The sequence below is a fragment of the Engystomops pustulosus genome, chromosome 4 (genome assembly GCF_040894005.1).
Source record: "Engystomops pustulosus chromosome 4, aEngPut4.maternal, whole genome shotgun sequence".
Taxonomy (NCBI): Eukaryota; Metazoa; Chordata; class Amphibia; order Anura; family Leptodactylidae; genus Engystomops; species Engystomops pustulosus.
In genome coordinates, this window is record NC_092414.1 from 91,408,750 (window position 1) to 91,429,436 (window position 20,687).

Here is a 20,687-nt window from a genome sequence, read left to right on the forward strand (position 1 = left end):
ACCAGCAAGCGCCAGGACCTTCTCTTAAAAGTGTTTCAGCTTCAGGATCGGGCTACCAGCAGTGCAGAGCTTGCTCAGGAATGGCAGCAGGCAGGTGTGAGTGCATCTGCACGCACTGTGAGGCGGTGACTCTTGGAGCAAGGCCTGGTGTCAAGGAGGGCAGCAAAGAAGCCACTTCTCCACAGAAAAAACACCAGGGACAGACTGATATTCTGCAAAAGGTACAGGGAGTGGACTGCTGAGGACTGGGGTAAAGTCATTTTCTCTGATGAATCCCCTTTCCGATTGTTTGGAACATCTGGAAAACAGCTTGTCCGGAGAAGACAAGGTGAGCGATGCCACCAGTCTTGTCTCATGACAATTGTAAAACATCCTGCAACCATTCATGTGTGGGGTTGCTTCTCAGCCAAGGGAATCGTCTCTCTCACAATCTTGCCTAAAAACACATCCATGAATAAAGACTGGTACCAGAATGTCCTCCAAGAGCAACTTCTCCCGACCGTCCAAGAGAAGTTTGGTGATCAACAATGCCTTCTCCAGCATGATGGAGCACCTTGCCATAAAGCAAAGGGGAGAACTAAATGGCTCAGGGAACAAAACAGAGAGATTTTGGGTCCGTGGCCTGGAAACTCCTCAGATCTTAATCCCATTGAGAACTTGTGGTCAATCATCAAGAGACGGGTGGACAAACAAAAAACAACAAATTGTGACAAAATGCAAGCATTGATTGTGCAAGAATGGACGGCTATCAGTCAGAATTTGGTCCAGAAGTTGATTGAGAGCTGCCAGGGAGAATTGCAGAGGTCCTGAAGAAGGGTCAACACTGTAAATATTGACTTGCTGCATTAACTCATTCTAACTGTCAATAAAAGCTTTTGATACTCATGAATATGATAAAGACCTGAGGGCAACAGATCATGTGAAAATATAATATTTGTGTCATATACAGGTAGTCCCCGGGTTACATACAAGATAGGTTTCATAGTTTTGTTCTTAAGTTGAATTTGTATGTAAGTCAGAACTGTATATTTAGAATTGTAGTTCCAGGCAAAAAATTTTGCCCCTGTGACAATTGAGGGTTTCAAAATTTTTTGCTGTAATGGGACCAAGGATTATCAATAAAGCTTAATTACAGACACCTTACAGCTGATAATTGCAGTCTGGGACTATAGTAAAGCATTCAGAGAGCTTCACCAGATTCACAGTGGGCAGAGGGGTCCATCTGTAACTAGGGGTCGTCTGTAAGTCGGGTGTCCTTAAGTAGGGGACCGCCTGTATGTATCAGTGCATACAGAAGTCATATGGGTCTTATGCTACACTTTCCTATCCATAAAAAAAGGGTATATAGACACAGGGGCAGACTTATCGCTTTTTCTACCCCAGTTTTCTGGCGTTTTGCCTGGCAGCCGCACCACCCACCATATACATCAAAAGGCTTAAGCCTCTTGATGTATCCAACGCGACAAGGGGGGCGTGGCCACAATCATCGTAGGATAAATCTTCCCCTCAGTGTCCAGTCTCAGTGAGAACAAAACCTTTTGCAGCGAGATGGCTTTATCTCAGTATCAGACACTCTTCTCTGCATTGTGCCATCTTGGTTTATGCTTGTGCTGTGATATTATGCCTTGTGCTGTGATATGAGATTGTTTCTTCTTTGCTTGAGCCTGTGACCTGTCTGTAACGTGTGCACTGAGTAATGTGATTTGGGGCAGTGTAGCGGAATCTATGGCAGAATGGCTTCTGTGTCACCGTCATGTTTACCTTGCGCTCTGTTACCCTGCTATGATGTACATGCATACTGCATTGACTCTTTCAGTTTGTTGGCTTCAGGGCTGTAAGCTGCCTTCTTGCTTACTCTCCATTACTCCCATCTCTTCTGCTTATCACATCTGGTTAAGCAGCCTTTATTGACTTGAAAAGACTCAGACTCGTCTCTAAATTTTTTTTCTTACGTAAGATGACAGAAATAGCCTGAGATTAACACTAGCGTTGCTTTGGAAATGATAAAGCAGACGAATCCTGTACTTTGCTGTATTTCCAGAACACTTAAAATTGTGTTATTGGAGTGTTGATGGCAAAAAATAGAATGTTATGTATGTTTTGGCCTATTTTCTGTTGTTTTCTTCTTCCCCAGTCTCTTTATCCGAATAGATCATTCTTTACCAGACATATTCACATAAGGAACAAAAGCCTACCTTTTCTATTATCAAACCATCAATAATAGTTTTCATGGAATGGCCTTAGTCATAGTAATGTGAAATTTTCCACACTTTCAGTGAAGCAATTTAGAGCACTATACCTATAATAACACCAAAGTGTTATTAAAGGATTGTTCTAGTCATAAGTGAAAATGCAACGACGACATGCCAGGTTGTTTGATTTCAACCCCAATCATTCTGATTCTTTTCCTTCTAGTACCCTCCACCTGGAAAAACAAAATTTGACCGTTCCATGTATTGTGTATGTCAATATACTTTGTGCACTGTTGTTCTTCAGGTGCCTCCTAAACTAGCCACTGACTTCTTCAAGAAAATTGCCTCTAACACACAACGTCCGCTTCATTATTCGAATTCAGGACAGATTGTTAGTCAGTGACTGTTTATGGAGAAGCCTGGCGGGGGAGGTGAATATAGCTCAACAAAGAGCACTTGTAAGTTCATTATTCATGCCTTTTATGTTGTCTTGGTAGTTTCCTACCTTTGTCTGTACTCCACTGCGCTGTATTAGTATAGGAAAGACAGCAAACTAACATACATGTACAGGCAGTCCCCGGGTTACATACAAGATTCTGTAGGTTTGTTCTTAACCCCTAGGCGCACCAGGACGTTATAGTACGTCCCCGGGGCTAGATGCTTAGCGCACGGGGACGTTCTATAACGTCCTGCTTCTGGCACCGGCTCACGAACGGAGCCGGTACCAGAAGCAGCGGCTGTCAGCTGTCTAGTACAGCTGACAGCCTGCGCTAACACCCGCGATCGGAGCCGGCTCCGATCGCGGGTGTTAACCCCTTACACGCCGCGGTCAAACATGACCGCGGCGTGTAAGGGTGTAAGCGCTGTGGATCGGATCCCCCGTGCCGCTTACCGGGGGATCCGATCCTCTGCCGGGCAGCTCCGAGGACTGGCATGTGCCCCGGAGCTGCCCGGTCTCCATGGCAGCCAGACCCCTTCCGGGTCTGGCTGTAAACTGTCTGAGCATGCGCAAGCTTGCTCAGACAGTTTACACTGCTCTACAATAAAATAGTATTGTAGAGCAGTGTATTGAACTTAAACCAGTGATCAGAGCATCACTGGTTTAAGTTCAAGTATGTATAAGTAAAAATATGCAAAAACAGTTAACACTACACATTATAATAAATAAAAAATTAATACATAAAAATATAAGCCCCTAAAATGTCACTTTCCCATAAAAACACTTAATAAAGTATAAAAAACATAAAAACACAAAAAAACCCCGCATATTTGGTATTGCCGCGTCCGTAACAATCTGCATAATAAAACAGAATTGTTACTGGACCCGCACGGTAAACGCCGGAGGAAAAAAACGCAAAAAACATTCCGAAAAAAGATCATTTTTAATTAATACCCTATAAAAAATGCTCTAAAAAGTGATTTAAAAAATGTTATGCACTCCAAAATAAGCCCACTAAAAAGAACAACTGTTCTCGCAAAAAATAAGCCCCTAACAAGATTTATCTGCCAAAAAATAAAAAAGTTATGCATATAAAAAGATGGTGATGCTAAAATGAATAAGATTTTCTCCAAATTAGTTTTTATTCAGTACAATTGAATAAAATACACAAAACCCCCACATATTTGGTATCCCTGCGTCTGTAACAATCTGTATAATAAAACAGAATCGTTATTAGATCCGCAAAGTGAACCCCGTAAAAAACAACCTAAAAAAACTCTCTCTGATAAAGATGATTTTTTATTAATGCCCTTTAAAAATGCTCTAAAAAAGTGATTTTAAAAAGTTACGCAATCTAAAATAAGACCACTAAAAAGAGCTATCATTCTTGCAAAAAATAAGCCCTTACACAGATTTTTGAGGTGAAAAATAAAAAAGTTATGCATATGAAAGACGGTGATGCTAAAATTAACAACAATTTTGCCAAATTACTTTTTATTCAGTAAAAATGGGAAAAAATAAAAAAAATATATATAAATGAAGTATTTTCATAAACGTGGCGACCCAAAGAATAAAAATAATATACTATTTTCATGGTATGGTTAACGGCCAAAAAAAAAAAACACATAAAAATTTTCCTAAAAATTGATGATTTTCATTTCCTCCACCAACAAAGAGTTAATTAAATCTCACCAATAAGCTATAGATGCCCCAAAATTATGTATTAGAAAAGTGCATCTCATGTGGCAAAAGAAATAAGCCCCTATAGGTCCTCAATAAAAAAAAGAAAAAAATTATAGCCTGTACAATGTGACATAGCAAATCTGATTTGAATGGCGCCTCCTTCCCTTCTATGCCCGGCCGTGCGCCCATACAGCAGGTTACCACCACATGTAGGGTATCGGTGTACTCGGGAGAAATTGCGTATCAAACTTTGTGGAGCCTTTTTTCATTTTATCCATTACAAATGTTTAATTTTCCACCCAAAATGAGTGTATTGTGAAAAAATATTACAATTTGCAGACTCCACCTCCATTTTGTTTTAACCCCTATAAAACACGTAAAGGGTTAACAAACTTCTTAAAAGTGGTTTTTCATACGTTGAGGGGTGTAGTTTCCACAATGGGGTAATTTACGAGTCTCGCTATTATTTAGGCCTCTCAGTGTCAATTAGAAGTTGAGCAGGTCCATCTAAATACAGGTTTTGGCGATTTTACAAAAAATGTGAAAAATGGCACCCAAATTCTGAGCTTCATAACATTCTAGTAAAATATGTGGAATCTGAAAAAACCATGCCAACATAAAGCAGACATTTGGGAAATGTAAGTTATGAATTTATTTGGGTGCTATGACTTTCTGAATCAAAAGTAGAGAATTTAGAACGTTGAAAATAAAGAATTTTTCAAAATTTTTGCCAAATTTTGTTTTTTTTCATAACTAAACGCAAAAGATTTCATCCAAATTTTTAAACTAATTTGAAGTACAATGTGTCACGAGAAAACAATCTCAAAATCCCCTGGATATCTCACAGCGTTCCAAAGCTATAACCACTTATAGTGACACAGGCCAGATTTGAAAAATGGGGCCGCGTCCTTTAGGCCAAAAGATGCTGTGTCCCGTAGGGGTTAAGTTGAATTTATATGCAAGTCAGAACTGTATATTTTATAATTGTAACTACAGACAATTTATTTTTTTGGTCTTTGCGACAAGTGGATTTCAAAAATGTTGGGTTGTCATAAGAACCAGGATTAACAATAAAGCTTCAACGCCTTTAATAGCTATTATACCTGTTTATTGTAGCCAAAGGCTAAAGTATAGTAAATTACCAACATCCAGAGGTCCTTTTGTAACAGGGGTTGTCTGTAAGTCGGGTGTTCTTAAGTAGGAGACCGCCTGTATTGCCATTTAGCCTATTTAGAGAATTAGTAGTAGCATTTCTAACAAGTCTCACCCATTGTGGTGTGCCCTCCAACTATATCTTGCTACACATGTAGGTCTGCACTCAATAAGAACTGTTTGATGGTTTGTTAACCCTTAGGAAAAATCCACTACCTTCAGCCTCCTCATCAGCAGAAAGTAATAGCTTACTTCAGAAGGTAAAAGAAGATTCCTTGAATGTGCTTGGTCTCTGGTTTTGAGATTTGGAATCTTTATCTTCTTCCTTAGTTAGTGGACATCTGTGAATCCAAAGCTTTTCATCGCCTCTCTGATGTCTGACATTTCTACATGTCATCCTCAAGATGGCAGCTCAACAAAACTGTCCTGACAGACTGCTGTGGAAAAGGTTGAAGTATGCTGGCACACGTGTAACTTGAAAGGGCATTCCATGTGCCATTGTAAACTGATGAAACAAACACAGCCTAGAATAACTCGATAAATATATTCTTGAGTGGGCTCTGTAGATATTCAAACACCTCCTAATGTGCTTTTTCCTTTTTACAACTTTACATTTGACCTGATCAAGATGCATATACATACGGCTTCCTCTTTTGATCCTGCAATGTACAGCTGCCTAAAGGTGTTGGCTTATTAAACTTCTCCCAATTTACCTACAACCTGGACCCGATATGTGTTTAGCTTAGGCAACACTAAAGTAGATGGCTCAAATGAACATTCATGCCTGATATTTGAGGACTGATTTCGATGGCTCAAATGAACATTCATGCCTGATATTTGAGGACTGATTTCTATACAGTTAATAAGACCTGTTTAACCATATAAAAAATGTGACTGAATTGTACAGCATTTAGAGGTCCCCTTAGCTATTGTCTTCAATAGAGTATTATAAATAGGGTAAGCTTCCCAAGTGGAGATAAGTCTAATAGTTTTGTTCATGTAAGGAGCAGAACCTGAGAATTGGCTCAGGCAACCAGGTCCAAATTCTTTATCAGCATCCAGAAAATTGTATGCGCTAGATACCTTCCAACCAGCATTTTGCAATAAATGGTGATTGAAGCCGCCCACCAAATCTTAGTGAAAACTAAAATAAAGTAGAAGACCCCATACCAGAAAAATATACTAGTGTGCAGAATCCAGAGCTAAATACCACCACATATTATAATTTATAGTATTATTGGGTATGCATTAAAACACATCTAATTGTGTGCGTGTTCTGGAACCTATGAACTAATGATTGACACGCAAAGGTTAAAGCATTGTTCTGTTTGTAGCATCTTTCCCTTGTGGTATTTTGTCAGGATTTGGTGAAGCCCCCATATTCATCATAGCCCCTCATCCATATTCTTTAATGTGACTCAGGCCGTCTGTTTGTTCTTCTTCCAGCTTCAGGGTTCTGTATGAAGGAAAAGAGAATAGTCTATTTGGACTATTGTAATCCAGATAAGATCAACAATTATTTGTCATTGTTACTAGTGGGATACTTACTGTTTATACATACCTAATGAATTCCTGTGTTCATAGGATAGAAAATTAAATGTGTATATGCACAACTGGTATATTAAAGTCACCAGCTTCATGCTATGTCACACTTTCATCTTTCTACACATAAGCAAGGTTCATCTTATCACTGGTTTTCACTGAATATAAAGGACTTACTGAGGCACTGCTTTCACATCCTAAATGTGTATATTGTTCTTATTGTGGCTAGACAGGTCTTCTCTACATTTGTGGCTCATTACATTAAGTAGTTTTATTCAGCACTGGACAGGGTGATCAGATAGGAAACAAGAGAAAGTCATTTGAAGTAGAATAAAACCACTAGTTTCTCACTTAATTCCATTAACCTTTTTTCCCATCGTCATTGCTGTATAATAAAGATGGGGAGTAATCTTTTTTACTTGACGTTTTTATTAGGCCTCACTTCCACATTGTAATTAAAGTGCCATTTCATGGCGTTGTCTATTGTTTTATTTTCCGTATCTTCAAGGAGAGAACCGTGTATACTGATAATACAATTTATCTTCAATAAATGTATTAAGGTCTAATGTGGTATTCTTTAGTTGAGCAAACGTGTTTTGGAAATGTTATTGTTGGATGTAGTCGACAATGGCATTTCTGCAATAATTATTTTAATTGGTGTCTCTACAACTACTACTACTGTTTCTTTCTCCAGAGATGAATACTTCCGAATGAAACTGCAGTGGAAATCTGTTAGTGAAGAGCAAGAAAAGCGCAACTCAAGACTCAGAGATTACAGAAGTTTAATAGGTATTTTCTGACAAAAACAAGTGCTACATGTAGAAGTAATGTTTAACAAGTTTATTAGTACATTACTTATTCCTGTTCATGTCATGGTGGACCAGAAGACCATGGGCTATAGCTGCTGCCATGAAGCCAGAAAAGTGCCAACTCCTACCATTATATGCCCCAACCATGGACATTGTAACTAGCAGTTTTAACTTCATGCTTCCTTTCCTACTCTGCTCATTGTAACAACCAGTGAAAATATATAACATAGGGGCTCAGGAAACGCCCACCAGTGCCCTTCAGGCTCATTAGCATAATAAGATTACCCCAGTCATGGTGCCAGGTTCTGTGAGTGTATAAGTGTCCTCTGTATCATGATGAATTTTGGTGGTAGGTTTTCTATGAGGTTCAACCAGCTGCTGTAAGTCACAACAGCATATGTTACAATGTAGGGATGGAAGGGAGAGAATGAAAAACAACTTTTTGTCATTGATTTGTACCACTGTCATCCATGTCCTAAACACATCCTGCTCCTTTTTATACACTCTGGCCAATTGAAAAAGCAAATTAATGTAATTTTTTGATTGAACAGGCCTAAATCTGGCCCAACCTGACTGTGGGTTACTGGACACAGTGGTCTCATATCCAATATAAGGGACATTACTGCTGACGCCAATGATTGGTTCCAATGGACTTGGTGCAGAGGGAATAAGGGATGTCAGAGATGGACCCTTACTACAACTCATTTAGAACAAGTGTAATATTGTCTAAATATTGTCATAATGCATATGCAGCACATACCCTGTGTGGTCAGAACCTGCAGTCATACACTTATCATTCTGTTCCCTATTAAATGTAGATTTAAAAATGGTAATATAAAAGAATATGTTTCAGACATCAGAGTTTGATTCTATCCTTTGGAAACAGTTGAGGTGTTTTGATCCACAACAAATACTAAAGTTATCGGTCTACATCAGCAACCTGTGTTAATAGCCTGTTTAAAAAATAATCTAGACTGCAACACTGAGCACGGTTTCACTAAAAACTATTGAACTTGACCAGTGCCACCCAATAGTAGTCCCATTCTGGTCTAGATTCCAGATAGTAGCTTGATTAACATATATTATTCATTCATAAACAGCATCAGTGAAAACTTTTTCTGCTAATAAAATTCCCATTTTCTCAGCCATTTAAATATTCATTTTATCATTTCACATTTCTCATATTGGTTCATTTTTTCCGATTATTCAAATGTAACTCTTGCACATTAAAGTGGCTTAGATCACTGAATATTTGATCAGAATTACCGGAGTATTATAAAAATACACTTATCTAGTGGACTTGAAGTAGCGGTGCCCTGGGAATAATGTGAAGTGCCCTGTAATGTATTCTTCTGAAGGAGCTGTCATCCCAGGCTCTGAAGAAGAAGTGTGCCACTGCTCTGCATTTGGTAGATAGGAGTTTGCTGTAAATGAGCCGTTCATCTCTCAAATATTTAATGTCATTTGCTTTATCCTTCACGTTAGAGAAAGATGTGAACCGCACAGACCGAACAAACAAGTTTTATGAAGGCCAAGATAATCCTGGATTAATTCTACTCCATGACATTTTGATGACATATTGCATGTACGATTTTGATCTCGGTAAGTAGTTGTTCATTACTCTAGGAATAATGTAACTTTCTGTCTGCACGGTCTCTTATAAAGGACGCCTTTTCTCTACCATTATTTCTCTATCTTTTTGCCTGAATGGTTTGTGCTGTTATTTGGGGAATGTAAGAAGCATGTTCATTTCTCATCATAGTGGCTGGCAAGGCTGTGACAATTGTCAGGCTTTGTTCAGACTCTGCAATCCATCACAATTCAACATAGAATGTGTTATTTCGCTGTGAAAACTTATGGCTCACAGGACAAGAGATGCAATGTTTATTTCCCACTATAGAGACAAACAAGAAAAGTGATTGCTGAAGGAAAAAAAAAACAGATGAAAAATGATAAAGCTTTGTATTGATGAGTGTCAGCGCTGGCATTCTCCTGGAATTGAAACCAGGTTCCCTGTGCTTTTATGTCGTAATGATAACGCCCTGTTTCATTGAATAACCAATGCCGGACCTTCTTCTTTTTATTTTCTTAAATGTGTCCCTGCCTGGCTAAGCTGTGTAGTTTTGTGTGTGGGCTGACAATTCCCTTTCAGTCTCTAAGTAATCTTCTCATCTCAAGTGTTGCTCTTTTAGAAGTTGATCAGCTATTTTTCAAGGCTCGAAGAGTAAGCCGGTTCAATTGACATCTAGACGGGCTATACAGCAAAGTGTAGTTAACTCTTTATTGCAATGAATTTCATTATATTTTATCATAAAAAAGTTTAATATATATGCATAAAAACATGTTATGCATCTATTTCATCGGTGCATATGACTGCTATTTATGGTACAGTTTAATATGAAATTTAGAAGTTGTGGTTTTTCGAAGACAAAAATTGATTCACTTGATAGACCTTAACAGAATTTGTCATTAACCCCTAAGTGACGCGGCCTGAAAAGGCTCTAGTGACCAGGGCATTTTAGCAAATTTGCGTTTGCGGTGGTTTAAGGGCCATTACTGTTTTTTGGGGGGTTTTTTTGCATGCTACCTTAAATTTTTTTGAGGTGTTTTTTGGGACGCATAGGGGCATATTTATCAGGGCCTCTTGCTAGCACTTGTAATTATTTGACCCTTTCCGCCACCTTCATGCCGCTTTTATAATAAACACTACGCATCCTGCCCGATACACCAAGAGGCTCTTGATGTATCACGCTGCAAATACGCAGCGGTGGGGCTATCATACGACAACGCACAAGCACCGCTTTATGATAAACATTTCCCATAGAGCTAGTTAAAACTTAATAAAAGTTAAAAGATTTTTTATTTCATTTTTGAGTTTAAAATTGGGAAAAAGGGGTTTGTTTGTTTTTTTGGGTAATTTTATAGTACATATTTTTTTTTATTTTCAAATTAACTCAAGATGAACATTACTCATGAATTCCCTATTTTATTTTGCTTGTTTTGATATATAAATGTATAGTCTCGAGCAAACGGTGCGGCTATGGCAGTGTTTTTTGTAGTGTAGCAGGGTTTTTTTTTTCGTATTGGGAAATGTAAATGTATTTTGTATGAATATTTTCTTCATATTTGTGTGTGTTTTTAATTTATATGTCCCCCATGACGTCACAAAAGACCCCTGGGGACATTTTCACAGTTTTGTTTTTCTTTTACAAGTTTTCCCCTGTATCTGCATCTATAAGAGCGTCAGTAACCGGGGAAAACGACCACCTGTGACTCGTAATGTTAATCAGAGCTCTACTGGGTCTGATAACCCCCTCAGACCCCGCGGCAGCATCGGCTCCACTCCTCTATGCATCGCACTACTTTAGCACGATGCTGTGAGGAGCGGAGAAGGGAGAAGCAGTAATAAACATCCCCCTTCTCCCTGGGTGTCTCTGACTCTAAAGACGTTGCTGCAGACTCCAGACCTGGTCCGAAATGAGTTAAAGGCATTGGTGCAGATTTATCAGAAGTGTCTGAGAGCAGAACTGTTCTAGTTGCCCATGTACGAGCTGCCTCTGGTGACTTCTGTATTTTACAGCAAAAACCATCTATTGCAGTATGAGCAATCAGATCTCACAGGTGCTGGAATTCATAACTTTAAACCACCTCCATTTCACTAGAAACACATAAACATCATACGTTTGTTGGATAGCCTCACATGGCAAAATTCTCCGATCAATCAAAGTATAAAAATGATTGTTCAGGACGCCATAACGGAAAACAAGATTCGAATCATCGGCGGTTCCCAAACTGGGTTCAATAGAACATCAGCGTGCAAAAAATTTCACCTTATGCATCTCTGTACACAAAGTCTTAAAAATGTTTTGTTAGAAAATTGTGAATTTTTTTTGTTAACTTGTTGATTCTAAAAACATAGAAACATAACAAAGCAATATAAAATGTGGCATCTCTGTGATTGTACTGACCCAAGAAATAAAGGGGAGTTGGGATTTGGACTTGTGTAGTTAAAACTGTAAAAACTAAACTTGTAAGAAAATGATGCAATCAATTTCAAAGCATTTGGAATTTTTTTTCCAGCTTTCCAGTAAACAGCTTGGAATATCAAATAGTACTGTAAGGAAGTCATTGTTTAAAGAAAACCTGTCACTAGAATTTTACTTCACAAAACAATAATGCCTGCTGGTAAATCATTACAAGTCCTCCCCATATCACCAAAATTAGCTGACAATGAGACACTGTGCCTTTTTTACAGCCATTTTTCTGAGATGCAAATTAGCCTTCTTGACTCTTATCTCCTGGGTTTGACTCTGTGAACCACGCCCCCTTATTTTGACTGACAGCTCGGGGTCTCTTCAAATCACTGCTCTGCCTCCTTGTACTTAGGGACTGTCTAATAATATTCAACTACAGACACATAAAGCTCTATGTACTTATAGGAAATATTGTTTTTGCTGTGTTTACATTTATGTTGTGTGACAAGGGTAATGTCATCTAAGGTTGTATACCCTTTATATTTGAAAAGTGTTTTTATCTAATAAAATGAAATCACAGCATGTCTCCATGGAGAACCGGGGAGGAGTAGAAGTCCATGGAGGCTGCTGTGAGTTCATATCATCAGAAACATACATGGGGCATGTTTTGCAAATGTAAAGTATAGAGGAGCTTAAATGATTCACCCTGGTCACATGACACAATTGTGCTGAATAGTAAGGAAGTACAAAGCATTTGTTTACAAGGGCGCAAAAGGAGCTTCCGGCCGTCCGGAAACTCCCATCCGACATCATCTCCCAGCGCTTACACTGCTGAGAGATGGGGACGGATGGGAGGAGCCGGCCACCTTACCGGCCGGAAGCTCCCTGTGCATGGTTTCTGTGCCCCTGTAAACAAACACAGATCAGACGGACCACGGTGCGGGACATCAGCGGCCCCGGAGGAGGTAAGTATAAGTAAACACGCCTCCTGAGGAAGCAATAGGCGAAACGCGCGTCGGGGCGCGGGGTAGACAACAGCCATAGCAAGAAGGTAATAACCTGTATATTATTTACTATAGAAAGAGATGTTCCTTATCAAATGCACTGTTCAAAAATGTAACACTGGCTTGCTATAGATGGGCTGCTAAAGTCTCCCCTATTATCTTGGGATCATTTTTTTTCTTTGTATAAATTTTTATGTTTGTATTGGTTTTAATATCTATGAAATAAAAATTTAGAATGTTTTTAAACATATTTTTTTCTCGAGTTCCCCCTTATTGTAGGGTATTTGATTGGAATTTAGGGGGAATTCACCCTAACTAAACTCAAGGATGCATTAAATTTGGGTTAAGTATAAGTACACGTTTATTATTTTTAAATAGCCCGTCCCAGCCTGGCCCTAAGTAACTTCTTAAACCCGGATAATCCCTTTTAAGGGGCCACATCAGTAACCAGACCCCTAGATGCATCAACAACCACAGTACAGCACAAAATACTGCCCCAGAAACCAAATACTGTATTCAAAGCAGACAATAATAGTGAAGATCCCAAAACAGAAACTAATAATACTGGAAACCCAAGAGCACATGACAATAGTAATGGAGAGACCCCATATGTAAAGAATAATACTGGAGACCAGGAGCAGACCTGGAAGAATTACAGTACAGCTGACAAGTACTTGCTACTCCTGGGTCACAAAGCAGAGCAGCAGGTGAGGACCCTGGTGTGGAGAAGACTTCTCGAAACTATTGAATTGGGTTAAGAGTTTAACCCCTTCACGACCACCCAATGAGAGTTCTCTCCATACATGGTGGGTGTTGGCTATGTACACAGATGACACCTGCCGGTAACTGCTGCATTTGCCAGTGAACATGAAGCTGCTGTAAAGTAAATCACTAAATGCTGTTCCTAGATCTCAAGTAAGATGGCAGCTCTCATAATGAGAGACAGAAAAAAATCTACAGCCATAAAATAAAAACAGAAGTTTTAGGTTGTTACCACTTTAAAATCAGCCTAGTGTTATCCAGACAGGTTTACTGATGCCGGAGAGGAATAGACTGGAGCACGAGAACTATTCTCCACTTAATTAGTGCCTGGCATGGAGCCTTAGAAGATGGAGTAGCGTAAATGTTATGCATGTTGCCTTTGATCCAACTATTTCTTTGTTAATCCTTTCGATGCTGAAGGGGGCTTATTGGCTAATTAAGTTAAAGTGCCCCGGTGAGTCTCCAGACCTACCAGCGGTGAAAGTGTTAAACGCCATGCTGGGATGATTTATCCAGATCGCTTGTGCTGTAATGAGAAATTGATTGTTGAGATATTATCAGGATGACATTCAAATCCTCCTCTTTGTTACAAAGTGTTCAGCTGTGACGGTAATGTCCTATATCTATTTTCCTTCCTGTGTTTGCCACGGTTGTGGCGGAAAACATGGCCATAAGCCAAAAACTAAATATACATTTTTTTTTGTACAAATCATTAAATTAAAGTAAAATAGCAATTCTAAAGATTTGTCTGTCTGGACAATTTTATTTTTTAAACACGTACTTAACGGTACAGTGTAATAGACATTACAGGTCTGCATAGTATGAAGGCTCTTCAGAACCGCTAACATTCTTGATTCCTTTCTGACAGATTGTAATGATAATTGGCCAGTGGAAAGGAAGAAATTGACAATGGATTGTACCAGACCGTATGAGGACATTCCTCACCCATCAATGATTGTATTGATGGAAAGGTCTTCTGGGTCCTTGACTCAAATTTTTATTCAGTGGTTAGAATTTTTTAACATGATATGGAAAAATCATGCTCTTTATGACAGATACTTTGTATTTGTTTTAAATTTAGCAGAGTTTTCTTGGGCTATTGAAATTAGAATAAACTGCCAATGTTTGATCTGTAGGCACACTGCCAGTTGGGTAGTAAAGGACCTGTGATACTCCGTCATTTGCAAATTTTTTTTTATGTCTCTTTAGGATACGTTCAGGGTATGAGTGATCTACTTTCACCTGTTTTATACGTTATGGAGAATGAAGTTGATGCATTTTGGTGTTTCGTATCCTACATGGATCAAATGGTAAATCTACAGCTAATTCAGATTTTTGTTTTTTCGAAGTAAAATAAATAAAAGTATATTGCATGTTCATTATCACTTAAAATTTGTAGTACATTTGTAGCGTATATCGACAACTTTGCAACTCCTTTACTTAATACCCCCCCCCCCCCCTTAAAATATAAACTCATTGCTCTATTTCATCTGTCCTGAATCTCAAAATAGACCATAGCTCACTGTAGTCATAATATCTATGGAGATGGAGGGTGCATCCCAAAAATTGTGAGATTTGACTTTATAATATGATTGTTGTTTCCAAATATCAGGAACAAATTACTGTATTCACTTATTTTTGGAGTTTAAAAAACTAGTTATTTGTGTGGTTTACTGCATTCAACTTTTATTTTTTAGCATCAAAACTTTGAAGAACAAATGCAGGGGATGAAGACACAATTGGTCCAGCTGAGTACTTTGCTGCGGCTTCTGGACAGTGGTTTTTGTAGTTACCTTGGTATGTATACATTAACGTGGCTTTGCTTCAGATAACATATGTAAATCAATGTTGTTAGTATTGACTCAGAGAAGCAAGATTTTCTATCCATCTGGATTTCTTCACTTCATGGGTTATTCAAATCCATTAAACATTTATACAGGTTTTCTATCTATCTACAGTCATATGAAAAAGTCTGGGCACCCCTATTAATCTTAATCATTTTAAGTTATCAAAATTTGGGTCTTTGCAGAAGCTATTTCAGTTTGATATATATAATAATTGATGGACACAGTAATATATCAGGATTGAAATGAGGTTTATTGTACTTACAGAAAATGTGCAATATGCATTAAAACAAAATTTGACAGGTGCAAAAGTATGGGTACCTCAACAGAAAAGTGACATTAACATCTCTCGCATCACTCTCCCGTACAGCTTCTCCTTGTGCAGAGTGCCCTGTATTGTTGACCGATGCACAGTGACACCATCTGCAGCAACGTGGTGCTGCAAGTTTTTGGATGTGGTCCGTGGATTGTCCGTGACTGTTCTCACCATTCTTCTTTTCTGCCTTTCTGATATTTTTCTTGGCCTGCCACTTTTGGGCTTAACAAGAACTGTCTCTGTGGTCTTCTGTTTCCTTACTATGCTCCTCACAGTGGAAACTGACAGGTTAAATCTCTGAGACAACTTTTTGTATCCTTCCTCTGAACAACAATGTTGAACAGTTTTTGTTTTCAGATCATTTGTGAGTTGTTTTGAGGAGCCCATGGTACCACTCCTTAGAGGAGATTCAAATAGGAGAACAACTTGCAAGTGGCCACCTTAATTACCTCTTCTCATGATTGGATACACCTGGCTATGAAGTTTAAAGCTCAATCAGGTCCCCAACCAATTTAGTGCTTCAGTTAGTCAGTAAAAAGTAGCTAGGAGTGTTCAACTCAAGCAAATGATAAGGGTACCCATACTTTTGCACCTGTCAAATTCTGTTTTAATGCATATTGTACATTTTCTGGAAGTACAATAAACCACATTTCAATCCTGTAATATTACTGTGTCCATCAGTTATTAGATACATCAAACTGAAATAGCTGTTGCAAAAACCCACATTTTGATAACTAAAAATGATTAAGATAAATAGGGTTGCCCACACTTTTTTATATGACTATTTGTATCTATCTATCTGTTATCAATCTATATGTCCTTTATCTATCTGCCAAAAAAGTCAACTTCTGACACTAAAGGAATATCACAATATATATTCATAGGGGGAAATTTAGCATTAGTACTATGTAGATTCTTGGCGTATAATTGTTGCAAATTTTAGCAACAAAAAAACGCAACTCTAAAGTCACGCAATGGCGGAAAAAATACACCACAGAGTGTGCAACACCACATTTATCAACTGAAAATTTTCAAAAGAACGCAAATCTAATTGCAAAACTACACCACATAGGAGGTGGTGTATGTGGGTCCATTGCTGCTACAGGGGGAAGTTTTAGCTCAATTTTATGTTTGAGGTATCTGAGAATTGCCTGTGCAAAAACACTGCAAAAAGGCAGAAATTGAGCAGATGTTAAACATACGTTCGACTGGTACAGTCTATTCACATAGAGCACACACAGCTGATATGACTATAAATCAGACTGTTGGAAACCTGCCAGTCTAACACATAGGCAACTGTGCAAAATCCTGCCTAGTGATAAATCTCCCCCATAGTGTCCTGCACTGAAGGGCAGGGGTGTAAATAGACATAAGAACCTTGGTATTGGATTTTTCCAGTTTCAAAACCTCTCCAAACCCTATGTTTTTTCAGCCTCCCTTTGATATTTATACACTGGTGCAAAATCCCCATGGAATCCACATCGAACTATTGCCAGTTATTAAAATAGATAAATGCTCAGCAGTTTGAACAGACGGTGAAAGCAGTGGCAGACTACTTGCCGGATATTTTTTTAACAAGGATTTTGGTGTTCGAGATACTTCAAAATCCTTGCCAAAAACTTTTTCTTAAAAACCTATTCTTAAGCGGCCCCATAGGGCATCTCTTGCCCATGCGGAGAGACCAGTACTATAAATATATGTTCCAGTTTGGTGACCTGGTATAGATTTTCCATGCCAGTTTTCCTTTTAGATCATGGCTAAAAGTGACTATACACTGTTGACTAGGACTGGCTGAGGTGGACTTTTTTCATCACAAGCAGCTGAGCATATAATATCTGTTATATTTGTTATTTGTTATAGAATAAGAGATTATTTGTTTTCAAGTGATTTGCCTAGAAATGTCATAGGTGTCTAGCCTTAGCCAGGCCAGGGTCCATATGACAGCTATAATAAGAATCATTGCTGAAGATGACCATAATGATATCTGATAGTTATTGTGTTAGTGATTGCTCGTTTCTTTTTCAATAGAATCTCAGGACTCTGGTTATCTGTATTTCTGTTTCCGATGGCTTCTGATACGCTTTAAAAGGGAATTCAGTTTTCATGATATTCTTCGAGTTTGGGAGGTAAGCTCTTTTTGTGGGATTAAGTCAGACTTACAAAATGGTTACGTGATGTGGAACTAATCATAAGCCACTTGATTTTGGAATGAATGCAACAGATGAGGTGAAGGGGTCCGATGCTTTGCTCCCTGCTCATTTGTATTCATAGATTTTGAATGGAATTTACTACAGGTTTCTCATCAGCGAGTAAAAGGTTGTAAACTCTTCAACAATTTTATAGGTAATGTGGACAGACTTGCCGTGTCAAAATTTCCATCTGCTTATTTGCTGTGCTATACTAGAGTCTGAGAAAAAGAAAATAATGGATGGGGGCTTTGGCTTCAATGAGATTCTCAAGGTATGTCAGTATTGTAATAACACACTGTACAGTATTAAATCAGATTAGCATTTATAACTCCTGTCTAGGTTAAACATCCCTAGCGTTTTATTACCAAGATCTTCACGTTGTTTTGATGTGCATTCACAATCACGACATCCAAATATACAAGTCCTCTTGATGGCATTCTATCACCAAGATCTACCCAACATCAAACTGTACAGGACCTCTCGGTTTCCATTTTTTGTGTTCTCTTATACACACTATTATTGTTGTTGTTGTTGTTAAATATTTCATATTGCCGTTTTTACTTCCGTCCTACAAATCTATATTGCCCCCATAATTTGATTGATTTGAGTCCCCTCTGTAGGTATTTCATTCAGTCTAGTTGAGATATTTTACATACTTGGTATACAAGCCACATAGAAGGGTTTCATCTGAAATCCACCATTAACTCTCATTTTGTTTTTTAGCACATCAATGAACTTTCCATGAAGCTTGACGTAAATGATGTTCTCTGTAAAGCGGAAGCAATCTCCTTGCAGATGATGAAATGCAAGGTATTACAACGTACTTTGTGACCTTTTATACTTTTAACTGTCTTATGATCTCATTTTGCAGAAACAAGGAGATTTTAACTGTGAAAAGCTGAAGGGCAATTTTGTAAAGTTGTGCAGAAAAGGTTAATATTATGGGTATACGACGGTGCATCAAAAAATGTAAATTAGTATCCCACCAATGATGGCAACTATCACGAATCTCAAACATTTTATACATTTTTAGTTTTTCAATATCCTCTTCAGCCAATTCTGTAATCCAGAGATTTGACGAGTGGCCTCCCGTGTGTGATATTTGTTATAGAGAACAGTTTTCATGTAGTTATATGTACAAGTCATTTTTATATTTGTATAACTGTGCTGTGATTTGTCTATTGAAGTCACTGATTTTAGATTTGCAAATACATGCAAATATATATGCATTTTAGATTGTACCCGAAAATGCCTTGGATTTTTTTGATTTGTTTGCCAGGTGGAAGGGTCCAGACCTTTAGTTTACTTCAGCTGATGAGGTTTGGGTTGTTAAATCGCAATATATGTGAAATGGAAGCCACATGGAATGGCCGCTATTACTGTCCTGCTTAGTAATGTAGAACTTACCAGATCTGCATCACTTGACAATGTTTTATTACATTTGATGCCTAACATGCGGTTGCTTGATTGGTTATTGATATGATTAGTCACTAATAGGTACACATCACTGACTGTGACAAATATAATGAAAAGGCTTTGAGCTATTGAGGGGCACATCAAGGAACATGTTTTACTACAACATTAAAGTATGGAAGATTTTACCAAATTTCCTTCACATAGAGACTGTGGAGTTAAGCCTGCAGCATTTAGGAATAGATGAAACCCCTGTTAGGTAGGAGCAGCATCAAACCTCCTCTGTGTTTTAACATGAATATTCCTGTCACTGAACTATGTGCTTATGACTACAGGATATTACTATTTTTCAAACAATAAAATATATTGCGAAACACACAGCCCATGTGTTCTTTGCACATATCTTAACAAAGAAATAGTGATCCTTTATATAGCGCACACAAATGGATTTATCGCACTACTGTGCAGAATATTATACCTTCCTATCACTATAGAGCTGGCCCTACTAATACTTGTATGGTTAGTGGGTTATGATTTATGAACATGACTTTATGGAAGCTTGTATATATATCCCTAACATTAATACATGATTTCATGTCTCATCTAGGATCTACCTCCTGCAGTTTGCGAGGTTCTAGGACTTAAAGAGAATACATTGCCATCAGCTTTTGACCCGACAGAAGATTGTGTTTTCAGAAAACATTACCAAAACTCATCATCTCCTAATAGCCCAGTGCCTGCACATCCTCAAAACGGGACGAGAAGTAACTCAGGCCTCAAACCTCTGCCAAACAGTGTTCACACACCAACCTCTGCCTGGTGAAGCTGCGCTTGTCGGGAGGCGCATAGACAAAGACATTCAATTTAATATGTGATCTTAATTCAACTGTTTAATCTTGGAGATTTTGGGAAAACTATTTTGTCTTTGCATTAAAGCTTTTAAGAAAAGATCTAACATAATTATTTGTAATTATTTTTGTAGTTGGCACAGAACCAAAATAACCCTGTCATTGTCATTCCACAATATTTCAGGAAGTAATTTTCAACCTGCTGAAAGAACAACACAAGGGTTGATGATGAATGTTTGCATTCTCTATGGGGTAACAATTGTTATATTTCTATTCCATACATTTACTTCTGTATACTGGCAGAATAGAGAACTAATGTTCACTAGTACATTTTCTGCCACATAGGGGCTTATCTTGATATTTTTAACAATGATCAAACAGAATTTACAATAAAGGCAGTCCCCGCTTACTTAATAAATAGGTTATTAAGGTTTGTTCTCAAGTTGAATTTGGGTGCAAGTTGGAACAGATATATTTTGTATAATTGTAGCACCAAGCAAAGTTTTTTTTTTTTGTTTTT

The 20,687-nt window shown here is 38.2% G+C and overlaps 1 protein-coding gene across 3 annotated transcripts in view; it reads left to right on the forward strand.

Annotated features, from left to right (window-relative positions):
* Positions 1 to 20,269, forward strand: part of TBC1D15 (TBC1 domain family member 15) — a 61,821-nt gene extending 41,552 nt beyond the window's left edge. For all 3 annotated transcript variants that reach the window (XM_072146724.1, XM_072146723.1, XM_072146725.1), the window contains exons 10-17: positions 7,703 to 7,797; positions 9,303 to 9,419; positions 14,767 to 14,867; positions 15,255 to 15,354; positions 17,746 to 17,843; positions 18,061 to 18,177; positions 18,630 to 18,716; positions 19,927 to 20,269. In XM_072146724.1, the coding sequence (XP_072002825.1) occupies positions 7,703 to 7,797; positions 9,303 to 9,419; positions 14,767 to 14,867; positions 15,255 to 15,354; positions 17,746 to 17,843; positions 18,061 to 18,177; positions 18,630 to 18,716; positions 19,927 to 20,142 (931 nt within the window). In that variant the 3' untranslated portion in view covers positions 20,143 to 20,269. The remainder of the gene's footprint in view (positions 1 to 7,702; positions 7,798 to 9,302; positions 9,420 to 14,766; positions 14,868 to 15,254; positions 15,355 to 17,745; positions 17,844 to 18,060; positions 18,178 to 18,629; positions 18,717 to 19,926) is intronic.
* The last annotated feature ends 418 nt before the right edge of the window (positions 20,270 to 20,687 follow it).